Source organism: Rattus norvegicus, chromosome 10 (genome assembly GCF_036323735.1).
Source record: "Rattus norvegicus strain BN/NHsdMcwi chromosome 10, GRCr8, whole genome shotgun sequence".
Classification (NCBI taxonomy): Eukaryota; Metazoa; Chordata; class Mammalia; order Rodentia; family Muridae; genus Rattus; species Rattus norvegicus.
The window spans coordinates 89034708-89052715 of record NC_086028.1 but is presented as its reverse complement, the minus strand read 5'-3'; the positions used below and the strand labels follow the sequence as shown (position 1 = coordinate 89052715).

General features: G+C 44.1%; 2 protein-coding genes and 1 long non-coding RNA gene across 4 annotated transcripts in view; 2 read left to right on the top strand and 1 right to left on the bottom strand.

Annotated features, from left to right (window-relative positions):
* Positions 1 to 931: 931 nt before the first annotated feature.
* On the bottom strand, positions 932 to 13817 carry LOC103693460 (uncharacterized). Of its 2 annotated transcripts, XR_005490783.2 has the most exons (7): positions 11821 to 13817; positions 10463 to 10817; positions 8219 to 8262; positions 7521 to 7612; positions 5564 to 5670; positions 3355 to 4008; positions 932 to 1127 (listed from the first exon to the last, which is right to left on the bottom strand). It is a non-coding gene; the product is annotated as an uncharacterized LOC103693460 (long non-coding RNA). The 2 variants fall into 2 exon arrangements; XR_001840297.3 differs by lacking the exon at positions 3355 to 4008.
* Lyzl6 (lysozyme-like 6) lies at positions 3506 to 8341 on the top strand. The gene is made up of 5 exons (NM_001135833.1): positions 3506 to 3538; positions 3872 to 4057; positions 5497 to 5655; positions 6698 to 6776; positions 7998 to 8341. Exons 2-5 carry the CDS (start codon positions 3916 to 3918, stop codon positions 8065 to 8067), a joined length of 450 nt encoding a protein of 149 aa, NP_001129305.2. The 5' UTR covers positions 3506 to 3538; positions 3872 to 3915; the 3' UTR covers positions 8068 to 8341.
* The window catches only part of Prp2l1 (proline rich protein 2-like 1), a 78303-nt gene continuing 72410 nt past the window's right edge, over positions 12116 to 18008 (top strand). Inside the window, exon 1 of the mRNA NM_001419907.1 lies at positions 12116 to 12374. The gene's annotated coding sequence lies outside the window, so the exon portion shown is untranslated. The remainder of the gene's footprint in view (positions 12375 to 18008) is intronic.

Sequence of the window (18008 nt, the reverse complement as noted above, 5' to 3'; positions counted from 1 at the left end):
ACGGTTAGGTAACCACCGATGAACCATAGAATCCTACTGTACTGGCTGGTTTTGTGTGTCAACTTGACACAAGCTGAAGTTATCACAGAGAAAGGAGCCCCCACTTGAGGAAATGCCTTCATGAGATCCAGCTGCTGGGCATTTTCTCAATTAGTGATGGGGGGGCGGGTCCAGCCCATGGTGGGTGGTGATATCCCTGGGCTGGTAGTCCTGGGTTCTGTAAGAAAGCAAACTGAGCAAGCCAGGGGAAGCAAGCCAGGGGAAGCAAGCCAGCAAGCAGCACCCCTCCATGGCCTCTGCCTCAGTTCCTGCCTCCAACTTCCTGCCCTTGTGTGAGTTCCAGTCCTGACTTCCTTTAGTGATGAACAGCAGTGTGGAAGTGTAAGCTGAATAAACCCTTTCCTCCCCAACTTGCCCGTTGGTCATGATGTTTTGTGCAGGAATAGAAACCCTGACTAAGACACATACCTTTCACACTGATGGAACTCGTCGTATGATTTCTTCTGGCCAATTGGACAAATGAAAGGGTAAAAGCGAGGGGCCAGTGTGAGAAATGTTTGTTTCTGGGTCTGGTTGTCTTGGTACGCTCCCTACATGATGTTATTTAACAATGGCATCTTTAATAGCTACTAATGATGCCATTACTAAAGTTTTCAACCATCCAGGGCCTATGCATGCAACGCCCATGGAGGCCAGAAACAGGTGACAGACTCTTTAGAACGGAAGTTACAGCTGGCTGTTAGTGGCTACATGGGTGCTGACACATGAACCTGGATCTTCTGCAAGAACAGCCAGTGCCCTTAACTGATGAGCCATCTCTCCAGCCCCTGGCTAGATGAATTTTTATGTGTGTCATTTGGAAAAGGATCCTACTTCTGAAAATGGTATAAAGCTGCTATCACAAGACAGCAATTGCTCAATTATACAAGGGTTTGTTTCAAAGGAGACACACTGTACATTATTGTTTATAAGAAGGATCAGTCATTAGCTGATGGGCCAAGTTTAGCCACAACCTGTTTTTGCGAGATTTTACAGCAGCAGGGACAGACTCACTCTCGGATGCCTTATCTGCGGCTGATTTTGTGCCGTGATGACAGAACCAAACAGTTGCAAGGAGATCTTACGGTCTGCAATGGTGAAAATACATACTATGAAGGCTTCTATAAAAAAAAAATGATTGCTACCTCCTGCTTCATCAGAATTATAAAGAAGGTGGGAGACTAGGTTGAAAATATGCCTCAGCAGTTAAGAGCACGTACTACTTGAAATAACAGGGCTGGACATTGAGCAATATCACTGAAGAAGTTCATGACACGCTTGTGACAGTTAGCTTTAATGTTGAGGTAACCTACAATCATCTGAGATAAGAGTCTCAGAGAGAAACTGTCTACTCGGACTGCCCTGTGGACATGTCTGTCCAAGGTTGTCTTAACCAAGTTAACTGATATGGGAAAAGCCTGCCCAGGTTGGCAGCGCCATTCCCTAGGCAAGGGATCTTGAATTGTTTAAGATGGAGAAACCAATCTGAGCACAAGAAGGCAAGCAAGCAAACGCAGACATTCAGTCCTCTCCACTGATCACTGGTGTGATGCGACCAGCTGTCCCAAGCTCTTTCTACAACGACTTCCTAGTATTGGTGAACTGTAACTTGGAATTGCAAGTTAAAACAAATCCTTTCTCTCCTAAATTGCCGGTTGTCGGTTGTCAGGGAATTTTAATCATAACAACAGAAATAAAATCAGGACAATGCCTTTGGGAAGACAACTGACAAGACTTGCCAAAAGTTTAAACCTTCATCTGAATCTGATTAGGCATCTAGATTCAACTCTCAATGAACAGAAAAAAAAAAAAAAAGGAAATGTATTAAGACACATCACAGATTTGCAACATGTAATGTGGCTATTTCAAATAATGAACGGCAGAGCTGGACGTTAGTGCTCAACAATAAGTCCATCAGGACTTGAGAGACTAAGGCAGGAAGAGGACCATGAGTTTGGGGCTAGCCTGGGCTACAGAGTTCTTGCCTCAAAAAAAAAAAAAAAAAAGACGATTTTGTTTATGTGATTGCTAAATCTCACAGGTTTGGTTTTAGGCTGCCTCCTCCCAGCTCTGAGACTTTGGGATGGCTAACTTCTCTGCAGCTGATTCTTAGGAACTCTGAGAAGACAAATGGATTCCTTGCCTGCAGAGTTGAGCATTGCACCCCGCGGACAGGGCTCATTCAGGGTCAACATTTGTTCTCACTGGGAGGCTCATCCACCGCATCCATGGGCATTTCCCTGTCTGCATCGACTCTGCTCTCTTTTCTGTCTCTTTCACTGAGTCGTTTATCCCGGTGCCCCACTGTTGGCCGTGTGCCAACCAGGTTAGTTAAGCCCATGATGCTGCAGCGACTGGTCCAGTAAGTTGGCCTGCTTCCTAATCATAGGGCTCCAGGCAAAGTGAATGGGAGAATTTTCTGAAGCTACTCTGAGAATCACAGTTCTGGTGCCATCGACAGCTCCACAAACCCGGAGCCTGGTGTCCGCCCTTGTTTAAACACAGGGAGCACAGGGAGCACAGGGAGCTCTCCCAGTGCTGACGGACAAACAAGGCAGATTCCTAACCAAAGAGACCAAGTCTGAAATTCAAGAGAATGGTCGCTGCTGGCTAACTGGGGAGGCTAGGGCCTCTAAGGGAAGGCGTGTTGCATTTCGGAATACCAAACTCTGGCCCCCACCCCCACCCCCATCTTCTTTGACACCGGCTGCTTCTGTCCTCTAGTGGCTGCTGGCTAGCACAGCAAGTACCAGCTTCAAGATGTTGAGCATTGCTTCCAGACTTCTAAATTACCCATAATTACCTTCCCACTAAATGTATCTTGTTTAGTGATAGTGATTTCTAAATATTTTTCAGCACCCTTCTGAAGCATCGTCATGTTATAATAGGTAGATAGGTCTTCTTTGTGAGCGTGTAACAGAAACACAACTCAGCTTTGTTTATGGAGGAAGGGAGGCTCACTGAGTCCCAGAGAGTGGGAAGGAAAAGGTGTATGTGGATCCTTGAAGGTTGCTTCTGGATTGGATTCTGGCCTTGACTCCACAGACTTTCTACAAAGGACTGGAGCTGCACAGGGGCTGGGCCCACAGAAATCAAATTGCAAGGTACATAGGTCCTGTGCAAAACCCCACAGCTCTGCCGAGTTCCAATTCAGAATATAGGTACACATCCTACAGCCCAGGGACACGGGCAGGACGAGTAGGAAGCTAAGGTTGTCCTGTTCCCAGAAAGGGAGGGAGGTGGTAGGGTTTTGCCCATCCGTCTGCCTTACATGGGACACCTTCCTTGCCTTCCAGACCTATCTACCATTTCTACCTGAAGCTTGGACAGCTTGCACAGTTCAAACCACCATCTTTCCTGGAGGGTGATGACGTCACAGAACCAGGGTTCCAGAAGGCTGGGGGTGCCAAGAACACATGCCTTCTTGAGAGGAAGGAGAACTGACCCGCTCTGGTGTTGCAAATAGAATGGATGAAGCCCTGTTGAGTTAGACTTTCAGGTCAGTAGCAAATAGCTCTTTATTTCACAGGTGTGTCTTGCAGGCCTTTTTATTGTGATTCAGAATGTCCCTCAGAGATAAGCTTCTCAGAGCCTTGGGATGCAGGAAGGTCTGGCTTGGCCATTGAGCCTCACAGGGATTCCCTTGTGGGCAACAGTGGTCCCAGCAGGTGGCCCTATCCAGCTTCAAAGTGTACCTCTCTGGCCCTAGCTCCCAGCCAGCCTGGGGGGCCTTCTGGGAGGATCTACAGAACAAGGTGGTTCTTGGCAGGAGCCTCCTCTTCCTTACCAAGCACTCTCTGACCCCATTAGGGAAATTTGATTTCTCGCTCAGATTCCCCAGGCTCTCAGAGACCGGCTGGTACCCCGTCTCCTTGGATGATGATGAGGGTGCTGTTTATCTGTGTGGTGAGCTGCCTTCTGGTCGTGAATGATGGCAGCATCATCAATCGCTGTACCTTGGCCAGGATTCTGTATCAAGAGGACTTGGATGGGTTTGAGGGCTACTCCCTGCCTCACTGTGAGTGTCCTCTCCTCGGCTCCTTCCCCGCCCCCCTTCCCTGCATCTCTTACCGGCCTTCCTTTCTCTGACATTTGTCTTTCCAAGTTGAGCTCAGAGAACTATCTCCCTCCAACAAGAAGTCTCTCCCAACATGTCCCATCTCAACCAACGGCTATTAACTGAGCACTTGCTATGCACTACTGTGGTAGAGGTAAATCAAATTCTTTCCCTCACAGTGCTTACATTCTAGGAGGGCAAACACAGCAACAAGCACACACACAGATATCCAGGGTCGGCTGGTGGTGACATGTGTGTGGAGAACGTGGTGCAGGCTTGTCATTCTCAGAGACGAAGGCAAGAGGATTGCTATGAGGCTAACCAGGGCTCTATAGCAAAGTTTTTGTCTCAAACAAACCAAGGAGAAGCTTAAGGGGCCAGCAGATGGCTGGGCGGGTAACAGCACCTGCCTTGTATGCCTGATAACTTTGATCTTAAAGTTTTTGTTGTTGTTTTTGTTTTTGTTTTTGTTTTTTTAAAGTGGGAGCTGGAGAAATGCTCTACTCCTCCAGTAGACCTGAGTTTGAGTCCCCTCTGGAGCAACTTAGAACCTGCGACTCCATCTCCAAGGCACCTGATACTTCTGGCCTCCACAGGCACCTGGCAGTCACATGCACATGCACACAGACACGCATGCGCATAAATAAAAATAACTTTTTAATGCATCTATAATCCTAGCACTCATGGAGAAATGGGTAGCAGAGAGAGAGTGGGAGAGAGAGAGAAAGAGAGAGAGAGAGAGAGAGAGAGAGAGAGAGAGAGAGAGAGCAGCCTGAAGCTTCCAGGCCATAGTTAGTGTGGAATACAGGACACAGCTGCAGAAACGAGAGGTCCTGAAGTAATGAAAACTGACTTGAACATATATTCTCACTCTCTCTCTCTCTCTCTCTCTCTCTCTCTCTCTCTCTCTCTTCCTCCCTCCCTCCCGCTTCCCTCCCTCCTTCCCTCTCACTCCCTCCCTTCCTCCCTTATCCCCTTCTCTCTATCTCCCTCACCGTTCGCTCTCTCTCTCCTTCCCCCCTCCCCTCTCTTCCTCCCCTCCTCTGTGTTAAGCCCATACTTTTGTACTTTTGTTCAATCTGTACTAGACCCCTTGAAGTCAATACTAGCCTATCTGGCTATGCATAGCTCCTAGCTAACAGAAGGTACTCAGCGAGAGTGCATAAAACATACGTAGGTGGAAAGATGGGGGGTGTGTGTGGCTATACAAATGGATGGGGAAATGGACCGAAGGACAGGATGGAGAAACCTATGGCTGTTTCTAGCTCTTCAGGCATGGCTAGCCTCTTGGGCCTTGTTCTCTCTCCTGATGCCTTCTCTCCCGCCCCCTTTTGTGTCAACTTCCTACCCACTCAGTTTAGATCCTACCTAAAGAGCATCCCTCTTCTCTCTTTTCTAAGGGCTGTGCTTGGCTTTTGTGGAGAGCAAATTCAACATATCAAAGGTGACTGAGAATGCAGATGGTACCTTTGACTATGGAATCTTCCAGATCAATAGCCGTTACTGGTGCAATGACTACCAGAGTCATTCAGAGAACTTCTGCCGCCTGGACTGTGAAGGTCTGGCTGGGAACCCTAGGGTGGGAGAGGTGAGAGAGGAGATTAGGCTCTATTTACAGGACCTTTCTTCCCAGGCACCACCTGGGCATGTCCTTCCAAGGACAGTTTAAAGAACAAGGAATTCCTTGATTGAGCGGATGAATAACTCCACAGTTGTCCTTGGAGAAGGTCTGGAGGGTCACCTGAGCTCAGAAAGACTCTTCATGGCCAGGAGTGGCCTTGAAGCCACACTGACAACATGCTCTATATCGAACACAGTGTGTGCACAGGCCATTGTATCCACCCTTCCACACAGTAGAAATTGTTTATGAGCCCCACTTCTCAGATGAGCAAACTGAAGCTCAGAGAAGAGCCAAGATGGGTCGTCATTTAGTACTATCTACTCGGCAGGCTGGAGCAGGAGGATTGTCAGGGCCCAGAAACTCAAGGCTGGCCTGGGGATGTACAATAAGATACTTTCTGAGGAATGAAGAAAAAATATTTTCTGAGGGAGAAAGGGAAGAAGGGAGAAGGAGGGAGGGAGGAAGGGAAGGGAAGAAGAGGGGAGGGAGAGGGAGGCAGTTAGTCTAGAAATGAATGTGATTTGTGGTCTTGAAGGCTCAAAAATGTCCATTCACTAGGACCCAGGCTAACGGCCAGGTACAAATTCTTGTGTCAAAGCTAATCCAGGAGGCTTGACAGGGTGGGTGAATCCTTCCTACCCTAATATCCCTGGGCTTCTCACCTATAGAACCCACTAAAAGCAGGACCTTTTCTTAGTCTCTGTGTTGTCTGTTTTGGCATCATCCCTCATGCCAGAAATCCTGCAAACGTTGGGTGAGCCATTACCTACCCTGGCTACAGGAAGAAGAGGGGCCAGAGTCCAGTCTCCTTCTGGTCCCACTTCCCATCTCCAGCAACCACTGTAGGCTAGCTAAGGGGTTCCGAGGATGGAGGCCTTGCCTAACCTGAAAGTGCTCAAGCCCTAGGTCGAGACAGTGTCTGTCTGGTTTTTGGGATTAGTCTTTGTACCCAGCACAGGTGACCTCTTCCTTCTTTTCAGAACTACTGAATCCCAACCTCATTCCATCCATCCACTGTGCAAAAATGATTGTGTCTGGATCTGGAGGGATGAAGAACTGGTGAGGGGACATGGGAGAACTGGTGGGAGGACTAGTGGGAGGACTAGTGGGAGGGCTGGTGGGAGGCCTAATGGGAGGGCTAGTGGGAGGCCTAGCGGGAGGACTAGAGGGAGGAATAGTGGGAGGATTGATGGGATGAAGTCTCTGGATTGGACCTGGAACTCACAGGTTTAGCTAGTCTGGCTAAACAGTTTGCTTCAGAAATCCTTTGTCCCAGCCTCCTGAACACTGGAATTACAGGCAGGCAGGCAGGGAAGATGACCCAGCCTTTATGTGGGTTTGGTGGGGATTCCAACACAGGTCCTTATGCTAGTGAGCCATCCCCAGCCCAGAAATTTATTTCAAGAGAAGGTTTCTTACTGAGCCCATTCAAGGGATGTAGCAACTAGGCCTCAGGAGAGGACAGGAACCTCAGGGGAGGCTAGGAAAAAGGCAGTGGTTTCCTGTGGCCAGTTCTGCTTCCACTGCATAAGCAAGCCACTGTCCTCTGTAGGCTAGCATCTTTGCTTCCCAACACATAAGACAGACTACAGCCTCCCAAGTCTACAATTAAAAGCCCTAAGTGGACTCGGTAGACAAGTCCTAGTCAAGTTCCAGAGAGATAGAGAATCAGTGGTTTTTCTCCTTGTTCCAATTAGCTGGAAGCATGAGAGGATTTAATTAATACAAATGTGTCTACTGCAGGGGGCCTCTCCTAATCGACAATGTTTCCTATTAAAGGGGGGCCCTTAGTAGGATACATACCCCCAACGCTTGTAGCTCCTCAAAGCTGGATGCGTAGGGGACCACTTCTCTGTGCTTCAAACTGGACATGTGAGTAAAACATATGGCTTCATCTACAGGAATGTGTAAGGGTTAAAGTTATGAGCCTTGCATATTCAATACAAGATTCCAGGAAAGAGCGTTAATGATTTTAAGGGCTGCTTCTTTCTCAAGGGTAGGTTCAAAGATTGCAACCAGGGTTTTAGCTAACTCTAGAGAATAGTGTCACCCACCTTCAAAGGGAAATGTGGATTGAAAATGTGGATACTTACTTAATGACAGGAGAGGGTAAGCAGCAGAGGCGAGAGAACACTAAAGAAGAATCAGAAGGGATGGCCCTGCTAGGAATGAAGGGGATTCTAGAGAATGCTCTAGGGGAGGAGTCTGAAGAACTGGGTTAGTGTGTTGAGAAACATCACTTAAACAGAGAGCAAACACCTCATATTTTTAACTCCACAGGGTAGATTGGAGGTTGCACTGTTTAGGACGGCCACTCTCCTACTGGCTGACGGGATGCCGTCTGGTATGAACCAGGGTGCAGACTTACTGGGGAGTCACTCCAGGACCTCTGTACTCCTTGGCCATTCTTCACTATTTCATCGTCTTGCCTTCACCTGTTACTTTCTCCTCTTCCCACTCGCAAGTAAAACTGACCAGAGTCCCAGGGGGAAACGCCTTACCTCGGCTCCCTGCTTGTGTTCACCCAGGCCCGGTTCCTTTGTTCCTATCATTTGCAAACCAAGAAGGTGTCATATAAATACAATTGCATTTTTCAAAATTTATTAAAGCACACCATGGGCAAAGAATGTGTTCATTTAGTTATTAATTCCAGTTACACTTGTGTACCTGTCACTTTAAGAGTGTTCTAGGCATAAAAAAAAAAAAAAAAAAAAAAGGAAGACCGGTGTATCTGTTACCCTTGGGTGTTCATAATTAAAGTGGCAAAGGAAAGGAGATAGCCGGGAACAGTGCAGTGGGCAATAAAATGTTTTCTAAATCTATACACATCGGTTAGAAACAGTGCCAGACAACCGTTTTTAAAGATAAATTGAAGATCAGATATAGGTAACCAGCCAGGAGTGCCAAGGGTCTGGTATTGAAGAGGAGAAAATGGTAGATAAAAAGATATGGTAATAGGTACAAATGATTTGGAGAGACTGACAATCTATAATAATAATAATAATAATAATAATAGTAGTAGTAGTAGTAGTAGTAGTAGTAGTAGTAAAGGGAACAGCAAAATGGTTGAGCAGGTAGCAGCTTCCGTTCAAGCCTTAATGTCAAGCCTTAGTTCAGTTTTAGGAGCCTCCATGGTAGAGGAGAAAACCGACTCCTGCAAGTTGTCCTGACCTACACTCCTGTGCACACATACGCACACACGCACAAAAGCTTTTCTTCACAGGGTCTTATTGGTTTGGCAGGTGCAGATATGAACTGCAATTTGCTTAAGAACAAGGCAGAAGGGTTGGGGCTTTAGCTCATGGTAGAGCGCTTGCCTAGCAAGCACAAGGCCCTGAGTTCGGTCCCCAGCTCCGAAAAAAAAAAAAAAAAAAGAAAAGAAAAAAGAAAAGGAGAGAGAGAAAAAAAAGAACAAGGCATAAAAGGAACAGATGGGGGATGTCCTGCACCCAGCTACTATCAGTACTGTCTAACTAACCTGGACTATTAGCTCGGACCTCCTATTCCTCTATCCCAAGCTTTAACTGCATCAGCAACCAGACGAAGGATCTGACAATTTATTGGTTTCCTGACTTTTGTATTTCCCAAGCAAGTAGGATGTCAATCAATAACTAAAACCAGAAGAGCCCTGTATTAGATGCCTGTCTTGTTGCTGTGCCAAAATACTGAGGGGGGGGGAACCAATGTTTTTATTTTATTTTGTTTTTATTCTTTGACTCGCAGTTTGAGAGTCCAGTCCATCACAGCAAAAGTGTGGGACAGTTGGTCACATGGCATCTGTAGTTAGGAAAGAGAGATAGATGCTGGTGTTCAGCTCACTTTCTTAATCCCAGCCCATGGGATGGTACCACCCAACATTCAAGTGGGTCTTCCTTCCTCCATCAAAACTTTTCTGGAAATACCCTCCCAGACACATCCAGGGTAATCTTAAATCAGGTCTGGGCGACAAGGATTAGTCATCGTGTATTCCAACTTGATTTTAATACTTAGTTAAGAATATGATAACTAGAATATTCTAAGATGTCTACAAAATGTCAACAAAAGAAGGAAGCCTGACCCCACCCAGACACCTCTTGCCGGTGATGAAGTAAAAGCTGTTTCTGTATGGACACAGAAACAACTGATACTGGATTTACGTTGTTTTTCTTTCTTTTTTTTTTTTTTCTTTTTTTTCGGAGCTGGGGACCGAACCCAGGGCCTTGCGCTCGCTAGGCAAGCGCTCTACTGCTGAGCTAAATCCCCAACCCCTACGTTGTTTTTCAACTTGAGTGGTGACTGCAGAGAACATCCTAGAGATACCACAGATTCCCAATGTAGGAATCGGCAGAAAGAGAGACATCGACATCAGCACGCTGTCCGTGCTCAGTCGTGAACACAGGACAAGATTCCATCCAGCTACTGGCAGTTTGATGTTCATGTGTTATCTATTCCCAGAACTGTGGGAAGCTCTGTGTTCTGCTGGAGTTCCTGAGTGGTCATATCTCTCCTCGCCTGTCCAAGGGAAAGACAGGGCTGCCTATGAACCTTTGGTGTGCTGCCTAGAGGGAAGTAAAGAACTTGTGATTATATCTCTAGAGATATCGTCTACTGTTGGCCACTGCTGTACACTCCTGATTGGGTTGGTTATTGGGTCTTGCTGAGAAAATTTGTAGCGGCTCTGAATGAGTCAACATCCAGTCAAGACTCTTTTGGTTATACTAGGGAAATCTGGCTACGCAGTGTCTGAAACCTGTCTCAACACTTACCAAGTGCCTCAGTTGATTGGTTCACCTCCCAGTCTTGGGTAGGATCCTTGCTCTTTGGTTTTCTAGCAACCAAATTTAAGTCTCCTGGGAAAGAGCTTATAGACTAGATTCCAATGGTGGCATCGTATGCTCAGATGACAGTGTATGTTTTGATCAAGCAGTTCTTGGAGCTGTGCATGGATGGGACAATTGCTTTGTCACAAGTTGTGTATGGCATGCCACCTTTCCTATCTATGGAAAAGAATCTCAAAAGGAGCCTTGGAGAGTGGTTTGAGTTCACAGGTGCGCTTCGACATGGAGACTCCATCAAACTCGCTCCACGAGCATTTCCGAATCTCTTTTCCACAGCACTCTTCTGGAATAAATGAGAGAGTGCTACCATGATGGCATTCAAAGCACCAGTAATCCAACCTGGTTCAACTTTAACTGAGCCTCTACTCTGCAGAGCCTGAGAGCAGCAAATCAGGAGACCAAGGATAGGTGGAGAAATGAGCCCAAATGTCCAAGCTGTCCTTAGAGCGATTGGCATCACGGGTTTCACTATGGACAAATGAATCAATGCTATTTTAAAAAAAGAGAATATTATAACTAGTCTTAGCATCATTTTGTAAAATTCAGGGGGGGTGGGACTATATTACAGTTAATTTTATACAATTAAAAAAAGTCTATTGTGAGGGTGGGAGAGATGGCTCAGTGGTTAAGAACACTGGCTGCTCTTCCAGAGGATCCAGGATCAATTCCTAGCACCTGCATGGCAGTTCACAACTACCTGTAAGTTCCAAGGGATCCAACTGCATCTTTTGGCCTATGTAAGTAATAGGCATAAGCCATACTTGTAGGCAAATCACCTATAAACATTAAAATAATAAAACTGTTCTTTTATTATTTTGTTGAGGACAGGTGAAAACGCCATCATAGCACGGATCTGAGGGCTGTCATTAGAACTCACAAGTTCTGCAGAGTCCTATTGGCCTCTAACAACCTAGAATTATTGAGCCTTGGGCCTCACCTTCTCTCTGAGTATTACTCCCATAGGTAGCCCATTATAGCTTCAGGAACACCTTTCTTAAGCGCCATCAGCTCCAGTAGTTCTTTGGACCCATTTTGATCCCTTCCAAATGTGCTGCTTCTCACTTTACTCCCAGCTTCTCATCCCGCCCCGCCGCCCAACTCCACATAACAAACACCACTAGAAACTCCAGGACAATCAGGGACATATCTTTAAACATTTCCACCGCTAGACCCCTAGTGATTGAGTTCTGCTTAATCTAGCATATTTTAAACCTCTTAAGAATTAACTCCAAGGAACCTATCTTTAGAAGTCATTTCCCACCAGTTCAACGGAGCTTACTACCTACTGTTTTAGTTTCTTCCGGAAGTGAAGGTGAAGCCAGTTGGATCCTGCATTTCTACCCTTAAAAATATGCTTGGATAGGGGAATTAGTGGTGCAGCTGGAGCTGAGGACTGAGAAACAGAGGTCAGCCAGGTGAGCGGGGCGAGGAGGGCGCTGGCTACCCGCGGCTCACGCCCCTTGTTTGTGCGCCTGTGCGTTGCTTGCGCAGGCGCAGTGAGGGTAAGGAGTAGGAGTTGCGGCTGGCACGCGAAAGCGTTGAGTGGGTACTTAAGCTGTGGGCCCTCAGACCTGTGTCTTTGCAAGAGAGGGGCTGTGCTGAGGAGAGGATGGACGAGGCTGCTTCCCGCGCCTGAGGGAATCCGGGTCCCTCGGCTTCGAGTTTCACCTGCAAGTAATAACTTTGGACACAGGACTGGAGGACCAGCGGCCAGTGAGCCAGCGGGACGATCTTAGCCATCCGCGCTTTTGCTTCTCACGCACTCATCTCCTTCTCAGGAAGCCTGCGTTCGTTCGGGGAGGAATGCTGGAGAAGGGCCGGGGAATCAACGCTCAGGAAGGTGAGTACAAGTGAAGGATCTGGAGTTCAATTCTGTGCTGGGCAGTGAGCGAGCTTTTGTGCTGCTGTCTGGTTGGTTCATACCGCGCTTCCAGGTGCATTTTCATTGAGCCCCTGGCTCCAGGCTTCTGCGTGATATTGTTTTTAGGTTTGTAGTAGTGACTTGTGTGATGTCAAATTCAAGTGTACTCCTATAGAATGTTCTGTTCCAGATTATGTTGCCTTTAAATTTAAGAAACCACAGGACATTGACTTCTGTTGCTTTACCTGTCATTTGTAATCCAAAGAGGGGATAGCTTATCTTGAACACTTTTAAACTGTCTATCAAAACTCCCTTCAGTTCCCAGAAAATGGGCTCCATCAAGGTATTGTAGAAACTCCCTTCCATGTCAACATGCCAAGCAATTTAATTTCCAAGGCGACTTCTCACTATGTCCCTCAATTCGAACTCCTGTAATGATTGGCCACTTGATATTTCTTTGCTACCTATGTGTGTCCATGTAGCTTTTATTGAATCTGGACACTCTACTCAGTAGTATATTCTTTTTTTTTTTTTTTTTCTTTTTGAGCTGAGGACCGAACTCAGGGCCTTCCGCTTGCTAGGCAAGCGCTCTACCACGGAGCTAAGTCCCCAACCCCTCAGTAGTATATTAGTACACTATCTCTACCTCTGTACACTGCTCAACGTTCTCTTTCTTCATCTACTTCTAATGACCGAAGAGATCATCTGTCAGACACTCTTTACCTATTGTGATTGGTTTCTAGCCTGTGAGTAGGTCCAAGCATTTGTATAAGTGTAGATGTCACTGGAAAAAATTACAAAGCAGTAGCGAGTTTTTTTTTTTTATTGGTTTTTGGACTGAAGCCATTTTATAAATATTAGGTTTTAAGAATTTTACAAGCTAAGCCCATCATTGCATAAGCCAAGTCATACTTACTGCAGAACCTTGCCTTCCTATGATTCACCCTTCTGCCTTGTTACCAGTTTAACTATAATTATTCCTTTAGCTTCAGTGAATATAAGTCGTTCTGTCTTGTCTCCCACCCCCAACACACACACACACACACACACACACACACACACATACACACACACACACACCTTTTATAAATATAGAAAAGAGAACAATGTTTAAAATACCACCAAGAAAGGAGATAAAGCACTTTTAAGAGAAATTTTTATTTCATTTTTCTCTTCATGAAGGAAGACTGCGAGAAATAATTATGGTAAGCTGTGCTTCCTGCTTGTCCAAAGGAATCCCACTGTGACACACCATACGGCCAGTCCCCTTGCAGTAGTGGGCATTTCTTTCTTTCTTTTTTTTTCTTTTCCGGAGCTGGGGACCGAACCCAGGGCCTTGCGCTTCCTAGGCAAGCGCTCTAACCACTGAGCTAAATCCCCAACCCCAGTAGTGGGCATTTCTAACAGGCAGATTTAGATTTTCAAAAAGCAATTTCATTTTTAAATCACTTATTCATTCAGTCATTCAATTGACATATCATCAATCCTAGGGTAGATAGTATAAACTGTACTTGGTTCTGGAAAAGAACAAAATATTGGCCTATCAGGTGCTTATTTGCTTATAGACTTGTGACAGAGAACAAAGGTACATAAAGAGATCCACAGGCTACTAATAGTGCTTTCATTTATTTATTTTGTATTGTTCAAATCTTATGAATATGTAACACTTTAAAAAAATTGAAGTAGATATCTTTGAAAGAATTACTGTATTGTAAGGCTGGCAATTAGTTCACTTGGTAGAGTGAGTGCTTGCCTAGCATGAAGTGGGCATCTCTTTTTTAGCATCACATTAAAAAAAAATCAAAAGTGGGCACATTGGTATATACCTCTAATCCCAACACTCCAACTCAGATTGGAGATAGGAGGATCAGAAGTTCAATATTGTCCTGGGGCAACGAAGAGAATCTAGTTATAGGAGGCCTTGTCAAGAAAAAAAGAAAAGAAAATTCCACAATGATTTGCAAAATATTTAATGTTAGGAAGAACTTGCATTGTCACAGAAGTGTAGTAATGCAGTTGAACCTTTCTCACAGCTTTGGTTGCCATAGCTTTAGTTGCCTCATAGAGATAGGTGTATTTCTTTCTTTTAATGGATTAGCAATTTGGAGAGGAGGGTGTTGGCCAGTTCATCTCCTCTGCATTTTCGACCGTAATCTGAAGTGAGAGCTACTAGATGTAAAGACTGAAACATGCCTTTGCTCACTCACAATTCTCAGCTTTTCTCTACAGAACTTCCTTGTTATCATCACACCAATAGAGGGCAACTAGTAAATCAAGTGTCCCGAAAATGAGGCAGGAAAGTACTCTTACTTTAAAAAAAAGGGGGGGAGGGTTGGGGATTTAGCTCAGTGGTAGAGCGCTTGCCTAGCAAGCGCAAGGCCCTGGGTTCGGTCCTCAGCTCCAGGAAAAAAAAAAGCATTTGTTTAGGGTTCTCTCTGATTACAGTTAAAACTGTTTTTCTTATACCATTTAATCTTCACATCCACTCTGTAAAACAAGCATTGAAGACAAGTATATCCAGAATAGAATCTCTGGTAGATACGATATTGTAAGTCTCTTGTGACTAGCTTCATCTTAGCACCAAATATAAGGCAGCCCGACACTGGGCTCATGTCCTAAATGGATCACAATTCCAAGGATGGTCAAATTATTACTTTGGTTTCCATTGGCCAAACAGTCATGAAGAAAACTTCGTAGACTTTGGCTAACCATACTTTTATGCCAGTGTAATCAAAGACTTCAGACAAAAGGGTAAATTGGATTATGTGGAGAACATGCAAGAGAACGACTACTATTGAAAGTAAGTGGATATTTAATGAGTTACCCCACCACCTAGAATTAACCACCTTAATCATTTGAATAGTCCGTATTTTCTTCACTGCTTCTCTACTATATAATCAAAATGCTAACATCTAGTAGTTCCTTTGCAAATCTTAATTGATTTTGAAACTATAGGATACCTCACTGTCAGCTGGGATTGTTGGAAGTTTTTTAAAAATATCTTTTCATTAAAATTTTAAGGGTTCTGCGGATGTGGCTCAGTGTTAAAGAGCTTGCCTAACACTCAGGAGGCCTTTGATTTTAGTTTCATTAACACGCACACACACACACACACACACACACGTACACAGGGGAGGGTAGAATATATTCTAGAGTAGTCTTTAATTCAAACTCCTATTAGCATTAACGGCTTTAGTTATTCTATGCTGCAAAAGTGGTGCTATTGTCTCATGAACATAGAAACCCTTGAGTTGTTAGTGCCCCCAAAGAGTCTGTGTTATGAGTTGGAGGAAGCTTTGGTCTCAGTGTGGAGAGGAGAATAGAGGATAGATGTATTATTATTAATTTCTTTTGAACTTCTTTTTCAGTGGCAAGTTTTTATTAAGCATATACTTGACAGAACTTTTAAATTTACAGTACAAGGGTTGACCTGCCCGGAAGTTTTGGAGGAAAAAGAGAATTATGTTTCCTTACTTCCTGGTTAAGGACTTGCTTTTATGATAAAATAGTTGCCCAAATCCAAATGTCTTGAGAGTCTTCAATTACTTTGGCAAACCATTATCTAAATATTTCCATAAACTCTTGTGTGAACATTTAGGTCTTTGACTGCTTATGGAATGGCAGTGAATAAATTCAGTGTTGAAAAGATAGTTCAATTGATTCTGAGCTTTTTTTTTCTTCTAGACTGCTTCTAAGGTTAGAGGGTCTAAGTCAGAAGTAGGGTTGCTAATGTTGGAGTAGAATAGGCTCACTACCATCTGTTCTACCAACCAATTTAGCTCAGTGTGTGATTCAAGCATTGACCTATAAGAGTCTGCAAGAAGTAAATCTCCCACCTGTCAATTTGAAACTTGCAGGTATGTAAGATTCATGCCATATTTTCAACTTAGATCCCTAAGCTGGCACCAGGAACTTCTGGAGAAGATTAGGGGCAGAGACAATGAGTTCTATCAGAATGTACCTAAAGTCAAGTCAGTTAGGCAGATGCTGTGTTATGACTGCCTTTCCTCACTAGGATAATGGTCTAAGAATAACGGATATACTTTTGTTTTTGAAACATAGAACAATTATTATTCTTACAAGCATTTAAAAATTCATTTATTTGGTTGGATCTAGGGCAATCATCATTCTGTTTACTATGGCTCAGGTTCCCCTAGCATTGCTGACAGATCTTAAGAGCCATCAGGTCTTGTCAGACACCTATTTTTAGACAGCTGTCTTCAGTGTCTTAACTTCTGAGTTAAGCAAGAAGCCCTCTTTGATTTTGAAAAAAATTACTGATAGTTACATGCAGAATATTCTATATGGTAAACAGAATAAAACAAGTCTAAGAAATAGAGTCAATGATGGAATAATTAATAAGAAAATAGTGGGAGGTTATAATCATTTATACATTATTGAGAATATGGTATACCAAGAGTGTTCAAAAGAAAAGCAGTGATGCAGACTGAAACACAAGGAGATTATAGCTACCGGTATATTTAGATATAGAACTTACCTTTATATTTAAAGTAAGTGTCTTTTTTGTTTACATGAAGAGACCATTTATCTTTTTTAACTGGCTTCTTTTTGTGATATTCTTGAAGCCATAAAGACTCAGAAAGGATAGATGTTATTCTAGGGAGTAACTGTCTGATTTCCTTTCATCTGGGTGGAGTGAACTTCTGTGCACATTGAGATGGCAGCAAACATCAGAAGAAGCATTTGAGTGAAGTCTAACAGCCAGTCTTTTCATAAAGAATATGTCATTCCACTTTCCTAGATTAAAGAAAGGCAGTGGCATAGTATAATCTCTAGGCTACTACCAACATAGAGCAAAAAGGACGCTGGGACTCTTCAGGGTTGTGGATGCCATAGTTCCCTCTCCCAACAAAGGCGCAAGTAATAGTTAGCTATTCTCTTCTCAGATAACATGAACACCAAGTTCCTTAGCAATTTTTTTCTCATCTGTATTTGACAACAGAATCTCACTGAGTCTATTAGCTTTATCTTTGCTGTGTGGCCCATGTCCTCTGTTTGTGTATGAGGTGTGAGGTGGGCTTATGCTTAATTTTGGCACATAGGTACATAGCTATGTAGCTCAGAGCACTGTTGCAGTTTATAAGCATCCTACATATCCACATGACAGTATGAGGTGTGACAAAAAATGATTTTAGATTTGTAAAGAAAGTATAAGAAAGTAATCAATTGAGAAAAGAGACACACAAAAAAAGGCATAGATATAAAATACATTTTGGTAAAAATAGTTAAAGAATGCTTTCAGATGAGAAAGGATTGGATATGGTAGCTTTGTTCTAAAGTAGTCAGTGTTCCAAAATGTACATCAAAATTTAGGACAAACCCGTAAAGGTTAAGCACATTACAGAAGGTCTACATTAAAAAGGTCTATGAGAGGTTAAAAACTTGAAGATAGTAATGTATGATTAAGCTCATATTCACAGCCTGCTGGAAGCTCAACAGATAAAGGTACTTGCCACCTCATAATGCAAGCCTGATGACCAGAGTTCCATCCTTAGAAGCCTTTTAAAGGTGGAAAGAGAGAACAAACTCCATAAACTGTTCTTGGAGTTCTGCGTGCATGTTGGAGCATATGCCCTATTCACCATACAATAA

Bases quoted from the DNA above. Each gene is read 5' to 3' on its own strand.
- Lyzl6 (NM_001135833.1), top strand. From the start codon at position 3,916: ATGATGATGAGGGTGCTGTTTATCTGTGTGGTGAGCTGCCTTCTGGTC. The intron at 4,058-5,496 runs GTGAGTGTCCTC...CTCTTTTCTAAG, and splicing joins GGGCTACTCCCTGCCTCACT to GGCTGTGCTTGGCTTTTGTG. The intron at 6,777-7,997 runs GTGAGGGGACAT...TTAACTCCACAG, and splicing joins TCTGGAGGGATGAAGAACTG to GGTAGATTGGAGGTTGCACT.